Source organism: Ziziphus jujuba, chromosome 11, assembly GCF_031755915.1.
Source record: "Ziziphus jujuba cultivar Dongzao chromosome 11, ASM3175591v1".
Taxonomy (NCBI): Eukaryota; Viridiplantae; Streptophyta; class Magnoliopsida; order Rosales; family Rhamnaceae; genus Ziziphus; species Ziziphus jujuba.
The window spans coordinates 6847265-6863194 of record NC_083389.1 but is presented as its reverse complement, the minus strand read 5'-3'; the positions used below and the strand labels follow the sequence as shown (position 1 = coordinate 6863194).

At 35.1% G+C, this 15930-nt stretch overlaps 3 protein-coding genes across 4 annotated transcripts; 2 read left to right on the top strand and 1 right to left on the bottom strand.

The window, feature by feature from the left end:
- Positions 1 to 3317: 3317 nt before the first annotated feature.
- On the bottom strand, positions 3318 to 7569 carry LOC107431821 (probable chlorophyll(ide) b reductase NYC1, chloroplastic). Of its 2 annotated transcripts, XM_016042827.4 has the most exons (10): positions 7051 to 7565; positions 6211 to 6289; positions 5981 to 6116; positions 5703 to 5777; positions 5367 to 5562; positions 5165 to 5233; positions 4725 to 4864; positions 4462 to 4584; positions 4000 to 4192; positions 3318 to 3836 (listed from the first exon to the last, which is right to left on the bottom strand). In XM_016042827.4, the coding sequence occupies exons 1-10, from the start codon at positions 7399 to 7401 to the stop codon at positions 3651 to 3653; spliced, it is 1548 nt and encodes a 515-aa protein (XP_015898313.3). In that variant the 5' UTR covers positions 7402 to 7565; the 3' UTR covers positions 3318 to 3650. The 2 variants fall into 2 exon arrangements, with proteins under 2 accessions (XP_015898313.3, XP_015898314.3); XM_016042828.4 differs by lacking the exon at positions 5165 to 5233 and having other exon boundaries at positions 7051 to 7569.
- A 1545-nt stretch (positions 7570 to 9114) lies between these two features.
- LOC107431824 (uncharacterized) lies at positions 9115 to 12687 on the top strand. The gene is made up of 7 exons (XM_016042831.4): positions 9115 to 9617; positions 10415 to 10525; positions 10669 to 10767; positions 10875 to 10985; positions 11079 to 11382; positions 11588 to 11727; positions 11835 to 12687. Exons 1-7 carry the CDS (start codon positions 9480 to 9482, stop codon positions 12369 to 12371), a joined length of 1440 nt encoding a protein of 479 aa, XP_015898317.3. The 5' UTR covers positions 9115 to 9479; the 3' UTR covers positions 12372 to 12687.
- Positions 12688 to 13020: 333 nt separating this feature from the next.
- On the top strand, positions 13021 to 15726 carry LOC107404316 (uncharacterized). The gene is made up of 5 exons (XM_016011263.4): positions 13021 to 13604; positions 13714 to 13751; positions 14025 to 14295; positions 14617 to 14903; positions 15225 to 15726. Exons 1-5 carry the CDS (start codon positions 13245 to 13247, stop codon positions 15646 to 15648), a joined length of 1380 nt encoding a protein of 459 aa, XP_015866749.1. The 5' UTR covers positions 13021 to 13244; the 3' UTR covers positions 15649 to 15726.
- The last annotated feature ends 204 nt before the right edge of the window (positions 15727 to 15930 follow it).

The following is a 15930-nucleotide window of genomic DNA, read 5'->3' as shown; positions in this document are numbered from 1 at the left end:
ATAAATCATTGAAAATTCAAACATCATATATTAGGTAATGTACATGATTCTTTTTAGTTGGAGCGTAAATATACGTACAGGCCAATCCTTTTTTTTTTTTTTTTTGAATGAAATAATATAAGGTAATTTGTAAAATATAATTAACTATTATGATGAAAGTGAAAAGTATCGTATCATTGCTTTGCTTGTGCATCATATATCATTATCAGTGCATGCATGATAATTCCATAACTAGCTAGTTCAGAACCTTAAACTCCTAATTAATCCTTAATATGCACCCCCATTACACCGTTTCTGGGCCCTTGAACTTTTTCTATCTTTTTTTTTTCCCATAAATGTGGCATAAAGACATAGGAATTTACAACATATATGATGAAATTAAAGGATAAATACATATATAATAAGAAATTTAAGTAATGGAAGAAGTCAAGAATTAGGTGATCCTAATTTCATCTAAAATGTTATAATTGAAGGCCATTTTGTAGCACTGGCTGTTACTCCAAGTAAAAGCCACACCCCAGCTGGACACCAACATCCAAGCCAACCACACCCCAAGATACTGACGCGTTTCCTAAAAAATTTAAAATCCCAACTTGCAATATTAATAATATTAATTTAAAACCTAACCAAACGTAAAGCCGTTAAACCAACTCATTTTCACAGCGTCAAATAATACCCACCCTAGCCTATCTATATATCTCCCATATATTTTCTGCTTTGCTTGCATTCTTCACTCGCAGCTGTAAATTTCAAAACTGAAGGTATATAGTACAATTGCAATTACAATTTAATTGATTTTTTGGTTTTTATTTTTTTATTTTTTTGGGTTTAATTATTTATAGAGAACTAAACTTCAATTTCTGTGTAAATATAATAAAATATCATCCATGGCTAGCACGAAGGAAGCAGGCAGGCGGCTACTGCAGGTGAGTCTATAAAAATATGATTAACAACTTGGTCAAGGACATGATCAGGGTCTTCAATGGATTTGCCGGCGTTTTGTTTCCCGTTGAGTACTTTTTGTAACTATATATAGACAAATGGACAGCAAATTACAGACCTTGTATTACTCTAAATCTTTTCTTTTCTTTTTTTCCCATTTGTCTAAACTTTTGGAAGTTTCCTTTTAATTGACAAGATTTTCTCCTTTTTCATTTGAAATTTACTTAATCCATTGACGTAGATAAAGGAAAAATATTCCAATCAAGTTTAGATTTCTCAAGGAAAAAGAGGAATCGATCCCAATCAATGTCATTCTCAAAGACTTGTTTATATATATAGGCTGTGAAGGAGCTGGATTTAATAATTTAATATAGCAAACTGAAGAATATATATTTACGTATTGATAAGAGAACTATATGCACAAGCCATCATCAAATAAACGTAATTAATATTTTAATATTTGAATTTCTCACTAATAATGATTAATATTATTGTATATAGAAATATAAATATTGATGGATAAAAATGATTAGCAAAAAAAAAAAAAAAAAAAAAGGTTGGTATGCAAAGAAGAAGAACAACCTGCCGGCAAATCGATATTCTACAGACTAAATAATATGGCTTAGGTGGTCTGGGTGGGGAGACATATTCAAAAAAGTTAGGCAGCAACATTGCAAAGACTTGGGACCAGAAACACATTTCAATTGACAATTCATCCTACATTCTCTCTCCAATTTGCCTTTCAATATTCCATATATGTTTTTCTCTGTTGCTTATGTTTTTGGAAAAAAAGGAAAATTTAAATTAGAAATCATCATTCCAAGAACAACAGTTGTGCTGTATTTGAAGACCACAGTTTCCATCAGAGGCTCAGGCCATGTGATGATTAAAAAGCAATTAGGGTCCCACTCTTTCATTGCCATTTGTGAGAAATTTAATTAATTTATTAGAAATTTTCATTGGCTTTTTTAAGGGGTTTTTGAACGAGAGGGTCCAATCAATAGAAAAAATAAAAAATAAAAAATAAAAAATAAAATGAAAAAGAGAAATAGGGTCAAGAACTCACATGGTGATGGTCTACCTATGGTATTATTAAATAATGTATTTTCTCACAATTAGTGCCATGACATTCGCGTCTCTGACTATAAAGGCAAATATTCCGCTCAATACAGCTATAACCCCATTTTTTATTTTTTATTTTATTTTTGTTTTTTGTTAAATTACATTAAACAACTTATTTTTAACGGTTAATTGAGATGGATATATATTATTTTTCCAGTTTTTCCATGCTTTTATGTTTTTAATCCGTTAGGTGTTTTTCTGTCCCATACACATCCACCCGAAACAAAATTACAGGTTCAGATCACACATCTCTCACCGATTATGTAATTCAGATTACAAAAATGTTTTGTGTCATTTTTTCGGTTGGTATAAAATCCATATTCAGCAGAATACCCATACCTACGTTACTTTTTGTATCGGATTACAATACAATTCCTAACCTACACTAGACAGCTTAATACACCAGTTTTGTCCTTCTAAGGGTAAAACAGTTAATTAGAACATTGCATTTCCATAAATAATAATAACAATACCAATAATAATAATAATAATAATGCCAGGTGCTTTTTCTTCCTTCGATGGACTCTATATTATGTATGTTAAAAATAAAAATAAATAGTAAAATAATAAGCTTTGTGATACAATACTTCTTGTTCCAAATAATATAAAAGTGTGTTAGTTGTAATTATTGAAAAATATATATATTCTATCATTTAGACTTTCTTATCTTCTACTTTGTTATTCTATATTATCACACAACATTTGACTGTCCAAATTAAAGCAGGTGTCCAGTTAAAATCAATTCTGAAGATACATTTTCAACTTCACCCTTAAAATAATTATTTTTTGCGTCACCCTTATGCATTTCATTATTGATTAACTGTTTCGAAATCATAACTATATGGCAGTCTATAATTTTTCAACCGCCTCAAAGATTTGCATTTTGGAAGCCAATTTGAATAAATAATTATAATTGTTCATCATTTACTCCAAAGGGTTTTCATAGATTAACCCAAAAAAAAAAAAAAAAAAAAAAGGGAAGCAGAGAAAACTGGCTACAACTGTGATTCTCAGACGGCGCGATTAGAGGATGGATTAGGTGTGAAAGGATGAGGCAACCAGAGTCAGCCTGCCATTTTGATTCAATACAAATCCCTCTCAACGAAAGGGACTTACCGAACCCTATCCAACCCTCCTCCTTGGTTGCATGCCGTATAATGGTCCAAAACATGTATAAAGACATGTTTTGTTAGATATAAATATGATTTCAAAAAAATGCTATTTGTCATGGCTACTAATAGGACACATTAGTAGGACACAGATAATTTGGCTGTTGACTTGTTAAAAGTGTTGTTTCAGGTAGAAGATTACTGAGATTATATTTCATTACAAATTTAATGAAGTTTTTTTTTTTTTTTTACATGTTATAAGGAGCTCAAATAACAAATTGAATATTGTCTTTGTCTTTGTGTACGCATAAATGTAAATGGGCAGGTGAAGTATATAGGCCCATAATCTAAAAGGACAAATGAATTCCTAAGCTACACCTGAAGACACCAAAGGCTGCTTCTTTGCTAAAAGCCCAAGAGCACTTGAACAATGTATTCCTACTACTTTATGGCTTATTAGATTTGCAGGTGAAAAACTCAAGTGCCCGGGAAGTTGCTATTTGTGCTTGAAAGGATTATAAAGGCACAAACAACTGAAAGTGAGAAGACAGACACCCAAGTGTTCTCCGTGTACATCTCAGTTGCGTCAGTGAATGAAAAACGCGTGCGGTCTTCAGCCCAGTTCCGAATCCGGTCTGCCTCTGCTGCATATAATGCCTTACCCTGCAAAAATATGTATGCCAGATCAGTTCTTGGTTCTTTGGAAATATGGAGATCCATTATTATAACAGTTTCATTACTGAAGAATTTTGCTTAGCTTAATGCATTAATTTGACATTAAAATAACTTACATATCTCATTACGTGAAAATAAGTATCTCAATTACCTGGTCATCAAACCAGCGGCCTCTTCGCAGCCAAGCAGTAACTAATGCAAGTAAGATCCTAGGTGGGGTCAAGTAGTTGATGGCCTTCCCTGTCCCCTTTACAACCCGCATCCGTGGGACTAAAGTTCTAGCAACTGTTTCCGGAAGCTCACATATGATGTTAAACATTTGTTTATTTTGTATAGTGGAGCCACTGAAAGCAAAAGGCACATACAAAGTATCAAAGTTAGCATTGCCATATAACAACAGAGGATCATTTTAACAGGAAAACAAAATTGTCAAGCAGGGTAGAACTCATTAAATAGAAACACCAGTGTTTTATAACTTCAAACTAAGATCCCTATTTTAGTTCTACATTTTCTTGAGGTGGGGTGTTATCACCAGGATATCAAATTTAACAAAGTTATATAAGAGACATTAAATGACTACAAACAAGAGGGATGCACCTAAACATATACATACCTTAGAAGCAGATCTGTAAGAACCATGCCTGGAGATGCTGTATGGACTCCTACTTTGGACCGCTTGCACTCCTTCAAAAGTGATGCCTGAAGCTGCCTAAGGCCACACTTTGTTGAACCATATCTACATAGTAAAGTAGATAAACCAACATAAGTATTATCGTCACCATCAAACATAGCAGTTGCTAAAGGAAGAGAATAATGAATTTTCATCCTCTTCCAAGATTTGAAAGCTATTTTCATCCAATAATACATGAAACTTACACAGCTGTCAAAGGGGTACTGGATCCCCCAGAGCCTGCCCCATCCATATTAAATATGTGCCCCCCTTTAGCTTGGTTCCTCATTATACGCATGGCTTCTCGAGTACAGAGTAGAGAGCCCACCAAGTTCGTTGAGACAATCTAACATAAAACCACAATGTAGAAGTTAGATCAGTTCAAACATTTCAACGATATTATACAGATCTACTTCATGAAGGAAAAACAAAATGAGATCAGATGCACACTTCGGTCACGAGCAAAAACCTTCTCTGTGGATGAACATGTGTTTTGGTCCACAGAGACAGGGGAGACAGATAGAAAGCGAGAGAAAGAAATGCGGGATGGATTATCTCCCTTGACATAAACCAATCATAGAATGAGAGATTGAGTAAAGCCACTCCAATTCCAAATCCAACCACACAAGTAAATTAAGAACCATACCTGTTTAATGTCTTCATCATCAAACTGTAGCAAGGGTCTAAATCCTTTATTTGTGCCAGCATTATTTATCTGTCCAATAGTTTACAGATTGATGACAAAAGATTAAAAACTGCAAGACTATTTCAATCTGCATGCAAATGGGATCGCTGGGCAACTACCAGATAGCTGACAGACATCAACAGTAAAGATTTAAAACACTCACCCAAATATCAATAGAACCGAGTTCATTGACAGCAAAATTTGCTAATTTCTGCACATCACCAGGTTCGCAAACATCGCATGCTATTCCGACCACCTTTGCATGTGCCAAATTTGTACTTGATGAGCCACCCGCAGTGCTTTTTCCCTCCTTTAGGTTTTCCTCAAGCTCTCTGACAGTTTCATTTACGGACTCAGGGCTGCCTTCACATAATCATTCCATGATTCAGTGCCAATAAGTATGTACAAAATATTTTTTCACTGATGGAACATTAACAAATAATAAATTTCTAGACACAGAAGGTTTATAAACTATACAGTTAAAATTACCAAATACCACCTTCGGGAAGCTACAATCACACGATCTCCTGAAAGAAGAAATTCACGAGCAAGAGCTTTTCCAAGTCCCCTTGTACTGAACAAACCAATCAAACAAGCAGCTAACATTAATTTAATATGTTTCGACTGCCTACTCAAAAACAATTCAATTTCAAACTACATTAAATTAGATAAAGAAGTACAGAAATATGCAAGCTTCAAATATATGCCATTTCCCTCGGTTATTCTTCAACTACAAGAATCTTTAATCAAGCTGCGATAGGAAGTGAGACAAATTACCTTCCAGTTATGACAACATTTCGTGGACCAGCTCGACAATGTTCCTCTAAAACCATGTTAGAACCTATCATAGTTCCAATTATAATCCCTCCAAGCCAGCTATACCAAATTAAGGTATGCATCTGGCTATCACCACCTTCAAAAAAATTTACGGAAAATTATTTTGTGTCGTTGTTTTGAGCATCAATATAGATGTTTACAAACCGAATTAAGCCTGTATGTTTGCCAACCTGACATCTGAAAACCAATTGCCAGTACAACTCCAGTGCTCATCATGGTCACAATATATCTTCCAATTTGGACGGCAATCTGAGTTGTTTTAGAGAGAGAGGCAGGTTAAATTTAATGTTTGATACTCCATAGAAAAACAAACCTTAGTGATTATATACCCATATATAATACATCCATATAGGTTAATGCAATGTAGTTGTAGACTATAAACAAAGATTTTAACTTTTCGTTTTGAATTATATTTTTTACATGATAAATTTTTGTAATAAGGTGAAAAAAAAAAAAAAAAATTCTTAAGGCCTTGGGCTTGTTTTGTCTGGGAATGTACAAACAATTTTTTTTTTTTTTTTTTTTTTTGGGGTCGAAAAAAATTTCGTTTGGATAATTTCTAATTGATTTACAAACTAGAGAATTATCCGTTCAATTTTTCATTTTTTTCTTTTTTAAAAAGAATAAAAAAATTAAAAGTTTAAATCCTTTTAACTGGCTCTGGCCAGGAATTAAACTTGCTCGTAAGAAATTTATAAATAATAAACAAATTTAAACTATGAAATATTTTTAAAAACAAATAATCTTCCTATACATAGACCCAATAACGGAGAAAAAGAACATAAAATTGCAAGATTGGGCCAAAACAAAAAAAAGAAGAAAATAATGGAAAATTCAAGATGCAGAAGGTCAGCTCCTTATCCTGCATTTTGAGCTACTAAATTACTGTGAAGCTCACCATGACGACGAAACAAATAGAACATAAAACAATTAAAGCAATTAAAAGAATAATTCGAACTCGCATAAATGAAAATTAACTAGTAGAAAATACAAGTAAAAGAAAAACTCACCGAGTTGAACACCTCCTCCAGTTTCACTATAGCCTTTTTATAATCATCATCGCGTCTGGAAGCCAAACCAACACCTCCCAAAACAGCAGACTTCAAACAACTCCAAAACCCACTTTCCTTCTTCAATTCCCCACACTTTCTCGCAGATTCTATCTCTTTCTCTTCCAATTCCCCTCCATTCTCGCTTCTAAAAGACCTTAAGCAAAACCCATAACGGCGGGTGAGTACTCCTGGGCCGTACCGCCGGTAGCCCGGACCAAGTAAGAGTATCGGGCGGGTCCTGAAGTGGCCGTTGAAGTTAAGGTTATCTAAACCCTGTGGGCCTATGTGAAGCTTTGCAACTTTGGCCATTGAAGACTGGATGACAAAAGTTCATCAACAACGTGGTTCCAAATATCAGGAGCGTGGGGGGTTTCTGTTACTTATTGTATGTTGGGCAATTTCATTTCCTGTTTGGCTTTGATTTTTTTTTTTTTTTTTTTTTTTTTGTGAAAAAAAGGAAAAAGATTATTGTAAAATATCCAGGAAGAGGAGAGGAGAGAGGAAGAGATTCGAAGGAGATCTAGGTGGGTGGAGGACTGTGATGACCACACGTTAAAGCAACCTCATCTGCATGCTGATAACTGACACGTGGCTTATGGGTCTGTGTCAGCATCAGTCACTTTTTTTGTTTTTGTATTTTGTTTTTGGTTCCACAAAGATCAGGAAGAAGAAGAAGATGATGGATTATTGGATAGATGACGCTTCTACTCATTAAACACTGATTAGATTGAGTGAACTGATTAGCAACGACTAACGAACAACGATTACCTGTTGGGCTCCTTTTTCTACTTTAGGCCCAATTAGAAGGCAGCCCGATGCTCTTTGGGTCTAATAACTTTTTCCTTTCTGTGTCTTCGTATTTTGGACATACTAATTGAGCAAAAGAATGTGCATGGGACAATTTTAGGTGTTAGGAAACCGTCCAACTGAAACTTAGGGAAGTCGTCTCCAAATTTGCAACGATTTCTTTTCAATACCATAAGAATACAAGTTGTCGCTTTTTAATAATTAGAAACTTGATTTGTAAATATGAGAAATTTATAATTTTAAAAAGGTATCATGCACTACAACCAAGTTATGATATTTCCTATAATTTCACTATATACAATTTTAAATATTAGTAGCATAATTATTGTTATTGTTATTGATATTTTATATGTTAATAGTTTTGTTCGATTCATATTTTTGTTGTGTTGACTGTGTTATCCTCTTTTGTTGTAACAGAGAGAAGTGACATTTCACCCAAAAAAAAAAAAAAAAAAAGACAAGAGTGAAGTGAATGAGAGACAGAGGAAGACAGAGTTGTTTGAATCAATGCAAGGTATTGAAATCCAGATGTACTGGTGGAAAATGGCAGCTTATATTATTGCACCAAACAATTAATTAATCCGTGATTAAATTATGAGAATCTGATAGCCAATGAGGTTTCATCGCAAGCATCATGGCATGATACGGGATTTCAGTGGAAACACAACTTGTGTCAAAGTATTACGTAATTATTTAGTGTTCCAATTTTTTATTTATTTTTTTTAAAAAATACAAGTTGGAAAAGCAAAAGAAAAACTAAAGGAAAATTGATTAGTCACCATTTGTTTTTTTTTTTTTTTTTTTTAAGGTAAGCATATTTAAAAGAAATAAGTATTGGGTAAAATTATAAAACATGTAAGATTTGTGACACATGCGTCTACATACATATATCAGCAATATCAAAGCCAAGATAGCACAGGATATATTGTTCACCCGTTTTTAGTATTGTGCGCGGCATGAAAGGTAATTGGGCTTATTTTGAGACAAATATTTGAAGGGTTATAATAAAGAAAGAAAAAAGAAAAAAAAGCAGGAAAAATAGCTTATATGAGGCCATAAAAATTCCATTGCAAGCAAAAGATGTTAAATCTTTTAATGCTGCAAACAATGAAATGATAAGGTCAATTATTTATTTGTTAATGCTACAAATAGTAACAGAACGTGATTAATTTAATTTAAAGGAAGCATATATTATTATTTTTTTTAAAAAAGAGTTAAAAAAAAAAAAAGTGAGGAGGTTGGAAAGTGAAATGGGAAGTGGAAGCAAGTGGCGGCCAGCTGCAGAAATGCAGGGGCAGATTATTATAGTCCTCAAAGAAAATAGAAAAATAATGGAAAAATAAAAATAGAAAGAAGAGCAAAAGCGTGTGTGTTATGTTTTGGACAGAGAAAGGAAGGAAAAGCAGCAGCGTCAGATTCCTACGCAAGAGTCGGACGCGGGGTGAGTCAATTCTCACGCTGACCGCCAAAGACTCCGGCGCCAAAATTCCTATCAAACACAAACCACCACACGCCAAAACCCCCCTATTTTCTCTCCATTTTCTTTTATTATATCGTCTTGTTTAGCGGACACATCAATTATGCAGAAGTCTCAAGATAAGCGTTCAAGATCTGCCAAACCAACCACCATCCATGGCTTCGCCCAGTCCGGTGACCTTCTTGGCTTTCAGAAGCTACTTCGGGATAACCCCTCTCTTATCAATGAGAGAAACCCTGTTGTAAGGATCTCTTTTTCTCTTCTACTTCTACTTCTCAATCTGTGAATTGTTTCAATTGGTTTTCCCAAGAACACATTTTTCTTATGTTGAGGGACTCAATTTTATATTTTTTTTCTGGTGGGTTTTCTATCATTTGCGTTATTGTGTTTCTTTATGAACTGGGTTTGGGGTTCGCATTCTTCTTATGTTGAATTTTGATGCATGTGCTGAGTCATATATATATATATTAAAGAAAAGGAAAAGCTCACGAAGGCATTGATTTGGATCTTTAGTAAAACACATATTTCATCTGTACCTATGACCTCGCTTGGAACTGTTCATGTTGACTTGTTGAGGTCTGTGAGGATGTGGTCTGATGAAATGTAGTGGGGAAGCGAGAATCATTTATTTTTGATGCGATGGAGCCAACATCTACAAAACAATATCCTAATTAGAGATTTGCGTGCATTGGTTTTGTATCTTTATTAATCTAACATTTTTACGCTTTAGTTATGGAGGATCTGCCTGGTTGAATTCAGGATGAGGTCCCGTGATATGCAATTTCTTGACGGCAAGATTAGAGTTTACTAAACAAGAGAGAGGTTCAATACTAAGTTATAGAAATATGGTGCATTTTAGAAACTTGTGCAAGCTGAGGAGTGGATGGCAGATAAATGAAGAGTATTTATTTATGAATTAGAAATGAATGATGGCACGTACTCCCCACTTTATTATAATATGAAGACATTTCATGTCCCAGTGTGCATATTCTTACAACTTTTTTACTCATCGAATTTGCTCTCTTACCTTAAACACAGATGGTACAAACTCCACTTCACATATCTGCCGGTTACAACAGGGCTGAGATAGTTAAATTTCTTCTTGATTGGCCTGGGCCTGAGAAGGTTGAATTGGAAGCCAAGAACATGGTTGGTATTGCATTTATTATTTCCACTTCATAATTATTATCATATGAAACACTAGGGATTTACATTATATGTTTTATGAATTCTCCTGCTTGTTAACTTTATTGTGATTGTTTCTTATTGGGTGTCAATGTTGAGCTTGGCAGTATGGAGAAACTCCACTGCACATGGCAGCAAAGAATGGTTGCAGTGATGCTGCTCGGTTACTTCTTGTACACGGTGCTTTTGTTGAAGCCAAAGCAAATGTACTCTTTTGCTACTTAAGTATCCTTCATGGATTAAATTTAAGGTTTTTTTGACAGGGGTGTGAATATGCCAGTTTAAATCATACTGTTTGCTTCTATCTGTGCAGAATGGGATGACACCATTACATCTTGCTGTTTGGTACTCACTCCACGCTGAAGATTGCTTAACTGTCAAAACATTGCTTGATAACAATGCTGATTGCAGTGCTAAGGACAATGTCTGTGGGTTGCTTCTTTTTAGGATATTTTTATTAACTCAGATAGACTACCTTAAATAAGTTGTAATAGTTGGTGTAACTGTTAAATTGCAGGAGGGCATGACTCCTCTAAATCATCTTTCAAATGGTCCTGGAAGTGCAAAGTTGCGTGACCTATTAAACAAGGCCCTCGAAGAGCATAGAAAGAGAAGAGCAATCGAAGCATGCAGTGAAACTCAAGCTAAGATGGATGAGCTTGAAAATGAATTATCTAATATAGTGGGTTTGAATGAGCTCAAGATACAGCTAAGGAAATGGGCCAAGGGGATGCTTTTGGATGAGAGGCGTAGGGCCCTGGGGCTGAAAGTAGGCACCAGAAGACCACCTCATATGGCATTCCTTGGAAATCCTGGAACAGGCAAGTGGTTTTCTGATTGTTTTACTAACTGGTTCCTTTCTAATGGTAGCAAAATTATGGATTTCTTTCTGTTTTATGTTTTTTGAAACTTCCATTCGATAACTATAATAGTAACTTAGCTATTAAACAGGGGAGATTAAAGAGAAGCTATCTGTATCTTGTTTGGTTAGTAGAAAATTGAGTTCATCGTTACTTTATTCAACAGGAAAGACCATGGTAGCTCGAATATTTGGACGATTACTCCATATGGTGGGAATTCTACCCACTGACAGGGTAACAGAAGTACAGCGGACTGATTTGGTTGGGGAATTTGTTGGGCACACTGGGCCAAAAACTAGGAGGAAGGTGCAGCCTTGAGCTTTCTATTTTTTAATTTTTTAATTTATATTTATCTTGGTGGAGTAATTACTATCTTACTTCAAGATTCTAATCAACAATAATATTGTGCACAGATAAAAGAAGCAGAGGGAGGAATTTTATTTGTTGATGAAGCTTATCGACTAATACCCATGCAGAAGGCAGATGATAAGGACTATGGTTTAGAAGCACTAGAAGAGATCATGTCTGTGATGGACAGTGGAAAAGTAGTGGTCATTTTTGCTGGATATAGCGAACCAATGAAACGTGTAATTGCATCCAACGAAGGTTTCTGCAGACGGGTGACTAAGTTTTTCCATTTCAATGACTTCAGTTCGGAAGAACTAGCCACAATTCTCCATATAAAGATGGATAATCAAGACGAGGATAGTTTGTTGTATGGATTTAAGTTGCATGCTTCTTGCAGTATAGAAGCTGTTGCAAAACTTATAGAAAGAGAAACAACAGAAATACAGCGAAGGGAGATGAATGGAGGTATAGTGGATACAACGCTAGTAAATGCCAGAGAGAATTTGGATCTTAGGCTCACATTTGACTGTATAGACACGGATGAATTACGTACTATTACCCTAGAAGATTTGGAAATGGGGCTTCGGCTGTTATCACAATGAGACGTTTTTCAGCTTTCATATTTTAAGCAAGGGAGACCTCATTCTTTGGCAGTGTGGTAGGGAGTTCATCAAAATTCAATAGAAGGGATTATTTATTCATATAGGTTCTTTTCTTCACATGAATTCATGAAGGATTACTACTGGAGAGATTCAGAAGTTGAGTTGCAATGGATTTGATAATTTGCACACCTATTTTTGGATATTCTTTGTATGTAATTTAATTTAATTGTTATTACCAATCACATCTTGATTTCTTTTCTATTATTGATGTAATGGATATATATTTTTCTCCGTTAACAATCTTTATTTGGGTTTTTTTTTTTTTTTTTCTCTCTCTCTCCTTTGTTTTTAAATTTTTATTTTTTATCATTTTTAATGAATGGTGGTACCAATTAAATTGACTATAAATTATGAAACACTAGAAATTTTGGACTTTGGCGTTAATAAATATGTCCATGTGAATGATGACCAAGATTCATCACAATTATCTTACCAATAGTTGAAAGTTCCATAAATCTTCAAAGCATTAACGACCTTTGCGTGCAAGTCAAATAAAGTTTGCATGGAATTATTTGCCAAGAGTCCAAGACATGAATTATTTGCCACGAGTCCAAGACATGAAATAAAAGAAGGCGAAAAATATCTGCAAAATTAAATAGAAAAAACAATCCAAAAATTAAAAAAATAAAAAATAAAAAGAAAGAAAGAAAAATAGTGGTTGTAAAATTGCATCCGGCAGGCTTAACCGAAATAACCAGAACCAGCGCCTTAAGCTGGGGCTAAGGTTGCTCAAAATTCTTCGTCGTAGAAGAAGCCGCAATTTATCCAGGGAAATTCCCAAACCAATTCTCTCTCTCTCAAGGCAAGACAAGTATGGCCTTGGCTTCACTTTCGATACTCTCTTCCACATCCTCATTTTCTTCCAATTCCAACGCCTACTCTGATTCGTCGTCTTCGACTTGTTCATTTCCCAAAATCAGACTTTTGAATTTCTCCACACGCAGCCTTAGATACCCAAACTCTTTCAACTTACCTCCTTTGAAGAAGGTCCTTGCTTCCTCTTCAGCTCAGTCGCTTGAAGATGGCTCGGCGGAGCAGTTTTTACAGAATCATTCAATTGCAGATTTTATGAGATTCAAACGTGGTGTTGATGGGGACAGTGGGAAATTGCAGACTGCTGTTGTTAGCTACAGAAAAAAGTTCCCTTGGGTTCTTTTGCGGCCTTTTCTTCAGGTAATTAGCTCTGTTTTTGGCTAAGTCTATAGCCAGGTCTTTTTTGTTCCTTGGGGGATTGTATTTTTTTAAGTTTTAATCGATGGGTTTTTGATTTTTGATGTTGTAGGTTGATTTGGTTTCCACAATTCACATCGCGGATAAAGAGTATGTCCACTTGATATTCTTAGGCATTCAGTTTCTTCTTTTGACTTTGATATGCTCTGCTATATTATCTATTAGCAAATAGAACAGTTTTAGAAATGGTTTTGCTTTTGAAATTTTTGACTGTTATCTTCATACTTTAACAAACGGTGCTAAGAAAGTGCTTATATTTCTTTTAGGACACTCATAGAAATTATCTTCAAGGGAATAAAGTACATTATATTTTGGGCATTCTCTATTAAGACGTTTTTGAATAATGTCAAATCCCACATGCAGGTACTTTATAACCCTTCAGAAAGAACTTGAATCCTATGATTGTGTCCTTTATGAGATGGTAGCAAGCAGGGAAAGTTTAGAAAATAGAAAAAATCCTGCTGCCACAAAAAAGCTTAAAGGTTCACGCTCACGTGGGTTTAACATCATAGGCTGCATTCAGCGGCAGATGGCTCGAGTTCTGAAGCTTGATTTCCAATTAGACTGTCTTGACTACCAAGCTGATAATTGGTGCCATGCAGATCTTGACTTTGAGACCTTCAAGTTGCTTCAGGTTTGGTTCTGTTTGCTCTGATTAATCCATGGATCAACTCCAAGTCCATTTTCCAATTGATGTCAGTAAATATATGTCATTTTTTACTAAGTCTGACTAATATTACTTTTATATGTTTAACAAATGAGGTTACTGTATTCTATTCTAACTACAACATGGGTCAATAGCCCATCATTCCCACTTGAGAATTTTGAATAATGTGAAGGAATTTATATATTCCTGTGTAATTTGACAAGCATTTTCTAAACAATTTTTCTCTTCCATTGTATTGTAACAGCATTTAGTTAATTCTATCTGAAAACATTCTGTTACATCATTCAGCTTGAAAAAGGTGAAAGCTTTTTCACCTTTGCAAGAGATATGACACTTAAATCCACAAAAGCTATGATTCAGCCTGCTTCAACTCGAGACGACCTTGGTCCTTGGAGATCTAAGCTTCTTTGGGCATCACGTGTGCTTCCTATGCCATTGGTGGGCCTTCTCATTATTGGAAGCGTTTGTGCAGACGTTGGAAGTCCAGAATCTGAGTTTCCAGAGCTAGAAGCCTTGTCAAGGCTTGATTTTGGGGCTGCAATGAAAGTATTCCTGGCTAAGAGACTAACATCTGAGTAAGTAACCAAGGCATCTTGCATTTTGTTTTCTACTTCCATTTCTCTTTTCCACTGCGAGCTTTCTAACTTCTATGTAATGGTATCCTCTTTTCTTGAAGTGGTGAGTAATTCATGTTTTAGTTGCAAAAAGCTACAAACTTTGGCTTGCTCATTGCTTTGGTTGCCAAAAAGCAACAAACTTTAGTTGAAATGATTGTTGAATTGTGAATTCCCTTTGAGATAGGAGAACAAATGGGGTTTTGAAAACAGTGTTTTTGCCATTTTGTGAAAGATTATTCTGCATATAGAATTGATGCCTGAGTTATTATCTATCTGAAGGTTCACACAGGTGACAGCTGATGTAGAAGAAGAATCTGTTATTATTGGTGAAAGAAACAAAGCTGCAATAGGGGCACTTCAGCGGGCAATCAATGACGGCCACAATAGAATTGCCATACTATATGGTGGTGGCCACATGCCGGACTTAGGGAGGAGGTTGAGGGACGAGTTTGATCTGATCCCTTCTCAAGTTCAATGGGTTACAGCTTGGTCAATTAGGAACAGAGACTTAAACAGCAGTTCCTTTCCACTTCTTAAGACAATGGCTAAAATTTCAGGTTGGCCACTGAACCGATACCAGACTTTGGCATTGCTCATATTCTCCTCAGTGCTTGCATTGGATCTCTGGTTCTGGGAGATCTTTTGTGGCAGTGCTTTGAATTGGATTTTGCAATTTGTTTCAGAAGTTGCTAATTATGTTTGATAATGCACAAAATGATATGATAGCAGCTTTTGATATATATATATATATATATATATATATATTTTAAATGATTTAGAATGAGGCAATCTGTATATGCGCTTGTCAATATTGCAAAACACCATCTCTGATTATAAATTGTGATTTATCTGGTCACCATGCCAAATTCGAAATACAGCAAGGTGAAAACTGTATGATCTGGTCTGGCATTAGCTTTGTTGAGGGTATAAACATTCTTTGCAGATTGTAAACGTCTCTGATAAGAAACAGAGAATTATTTTGTCA

What these genes read in the sequence shown, in the direction of transcription:
- LOC107431821 (XM_016042827.4), bottom strand. Translation starts at nt 7,401, where the DNA reads ATGGCCAAAGTTGCAAAGCTTCACATAGGCCCACAGGGTTTAGATAAC. An exon ending in GTGATTGTAGCTTCCCGAAG is followed by an intron (nt 5,563 to 5,702) that starts GTGGTATTTGGT and finishes ATGTGAAGGCAG; the next exon opens with CCCTGAGTCCGTAAATGAAA. An exon ending in TCGGTTCTATTGATATTTGG is followed by an intron (nt 5,234 to 5,366) that starts GTGAGTGTTTTA and finishes ACTATTGGACAG; the next exon opens with ATAAATAATGCTGGCACAAA.
- LOC107431824 (XM_016042831.4), top strand. Translation starts at nt 9,480, where the DNA reads ATGCAGAAGTCTCAAGATAAGCGTTCAAGATCTGCCAAACCAACCACC. An exon ending in TCAATGAGAGAAACCCTGTT is followed by an intron (nt 9,618 to 10,414) that starts GTAAGGATCTCT and finishes CCTTAAACACAG; the next exon opens with ATGGTACAAACTCCACTTCA. An exon ending in CCTTGGAAATCCTGGAACAG is followed by an intron (nt 11,383 to 11,587) that starts GCAAGTGGTTTT and finishes TTTATTCAACAG; the next exon opens with GAAAGACCATGGTAGCTCGA.
- LOC107404316 (XM_016011263.4), top strand. Translation starts at nt 13,245, where the DNA reads ATGGCCTTGGCTTCACTTTCGATACTCTCTTCCACATCCTCATTTTCT. An exon ending in AGACCTTCAAGTTGCTTCAG is followed by an intron (nt 14,296 to 14,616) that starts GTTTGGTTCTGT and finishes TACATCATTCAG; the next exon opens with CTTGAAAAAGGTGAAAGCTT. An exon ending in GCTAAGAGACTAACATCTGA is followed by an intron (nt 14,904 to 15,224) that starts GTAAGTAACCAA and finishes ATCTATCTGAAG; the next exon opens with GTTCACACAGGTGACAGCTG.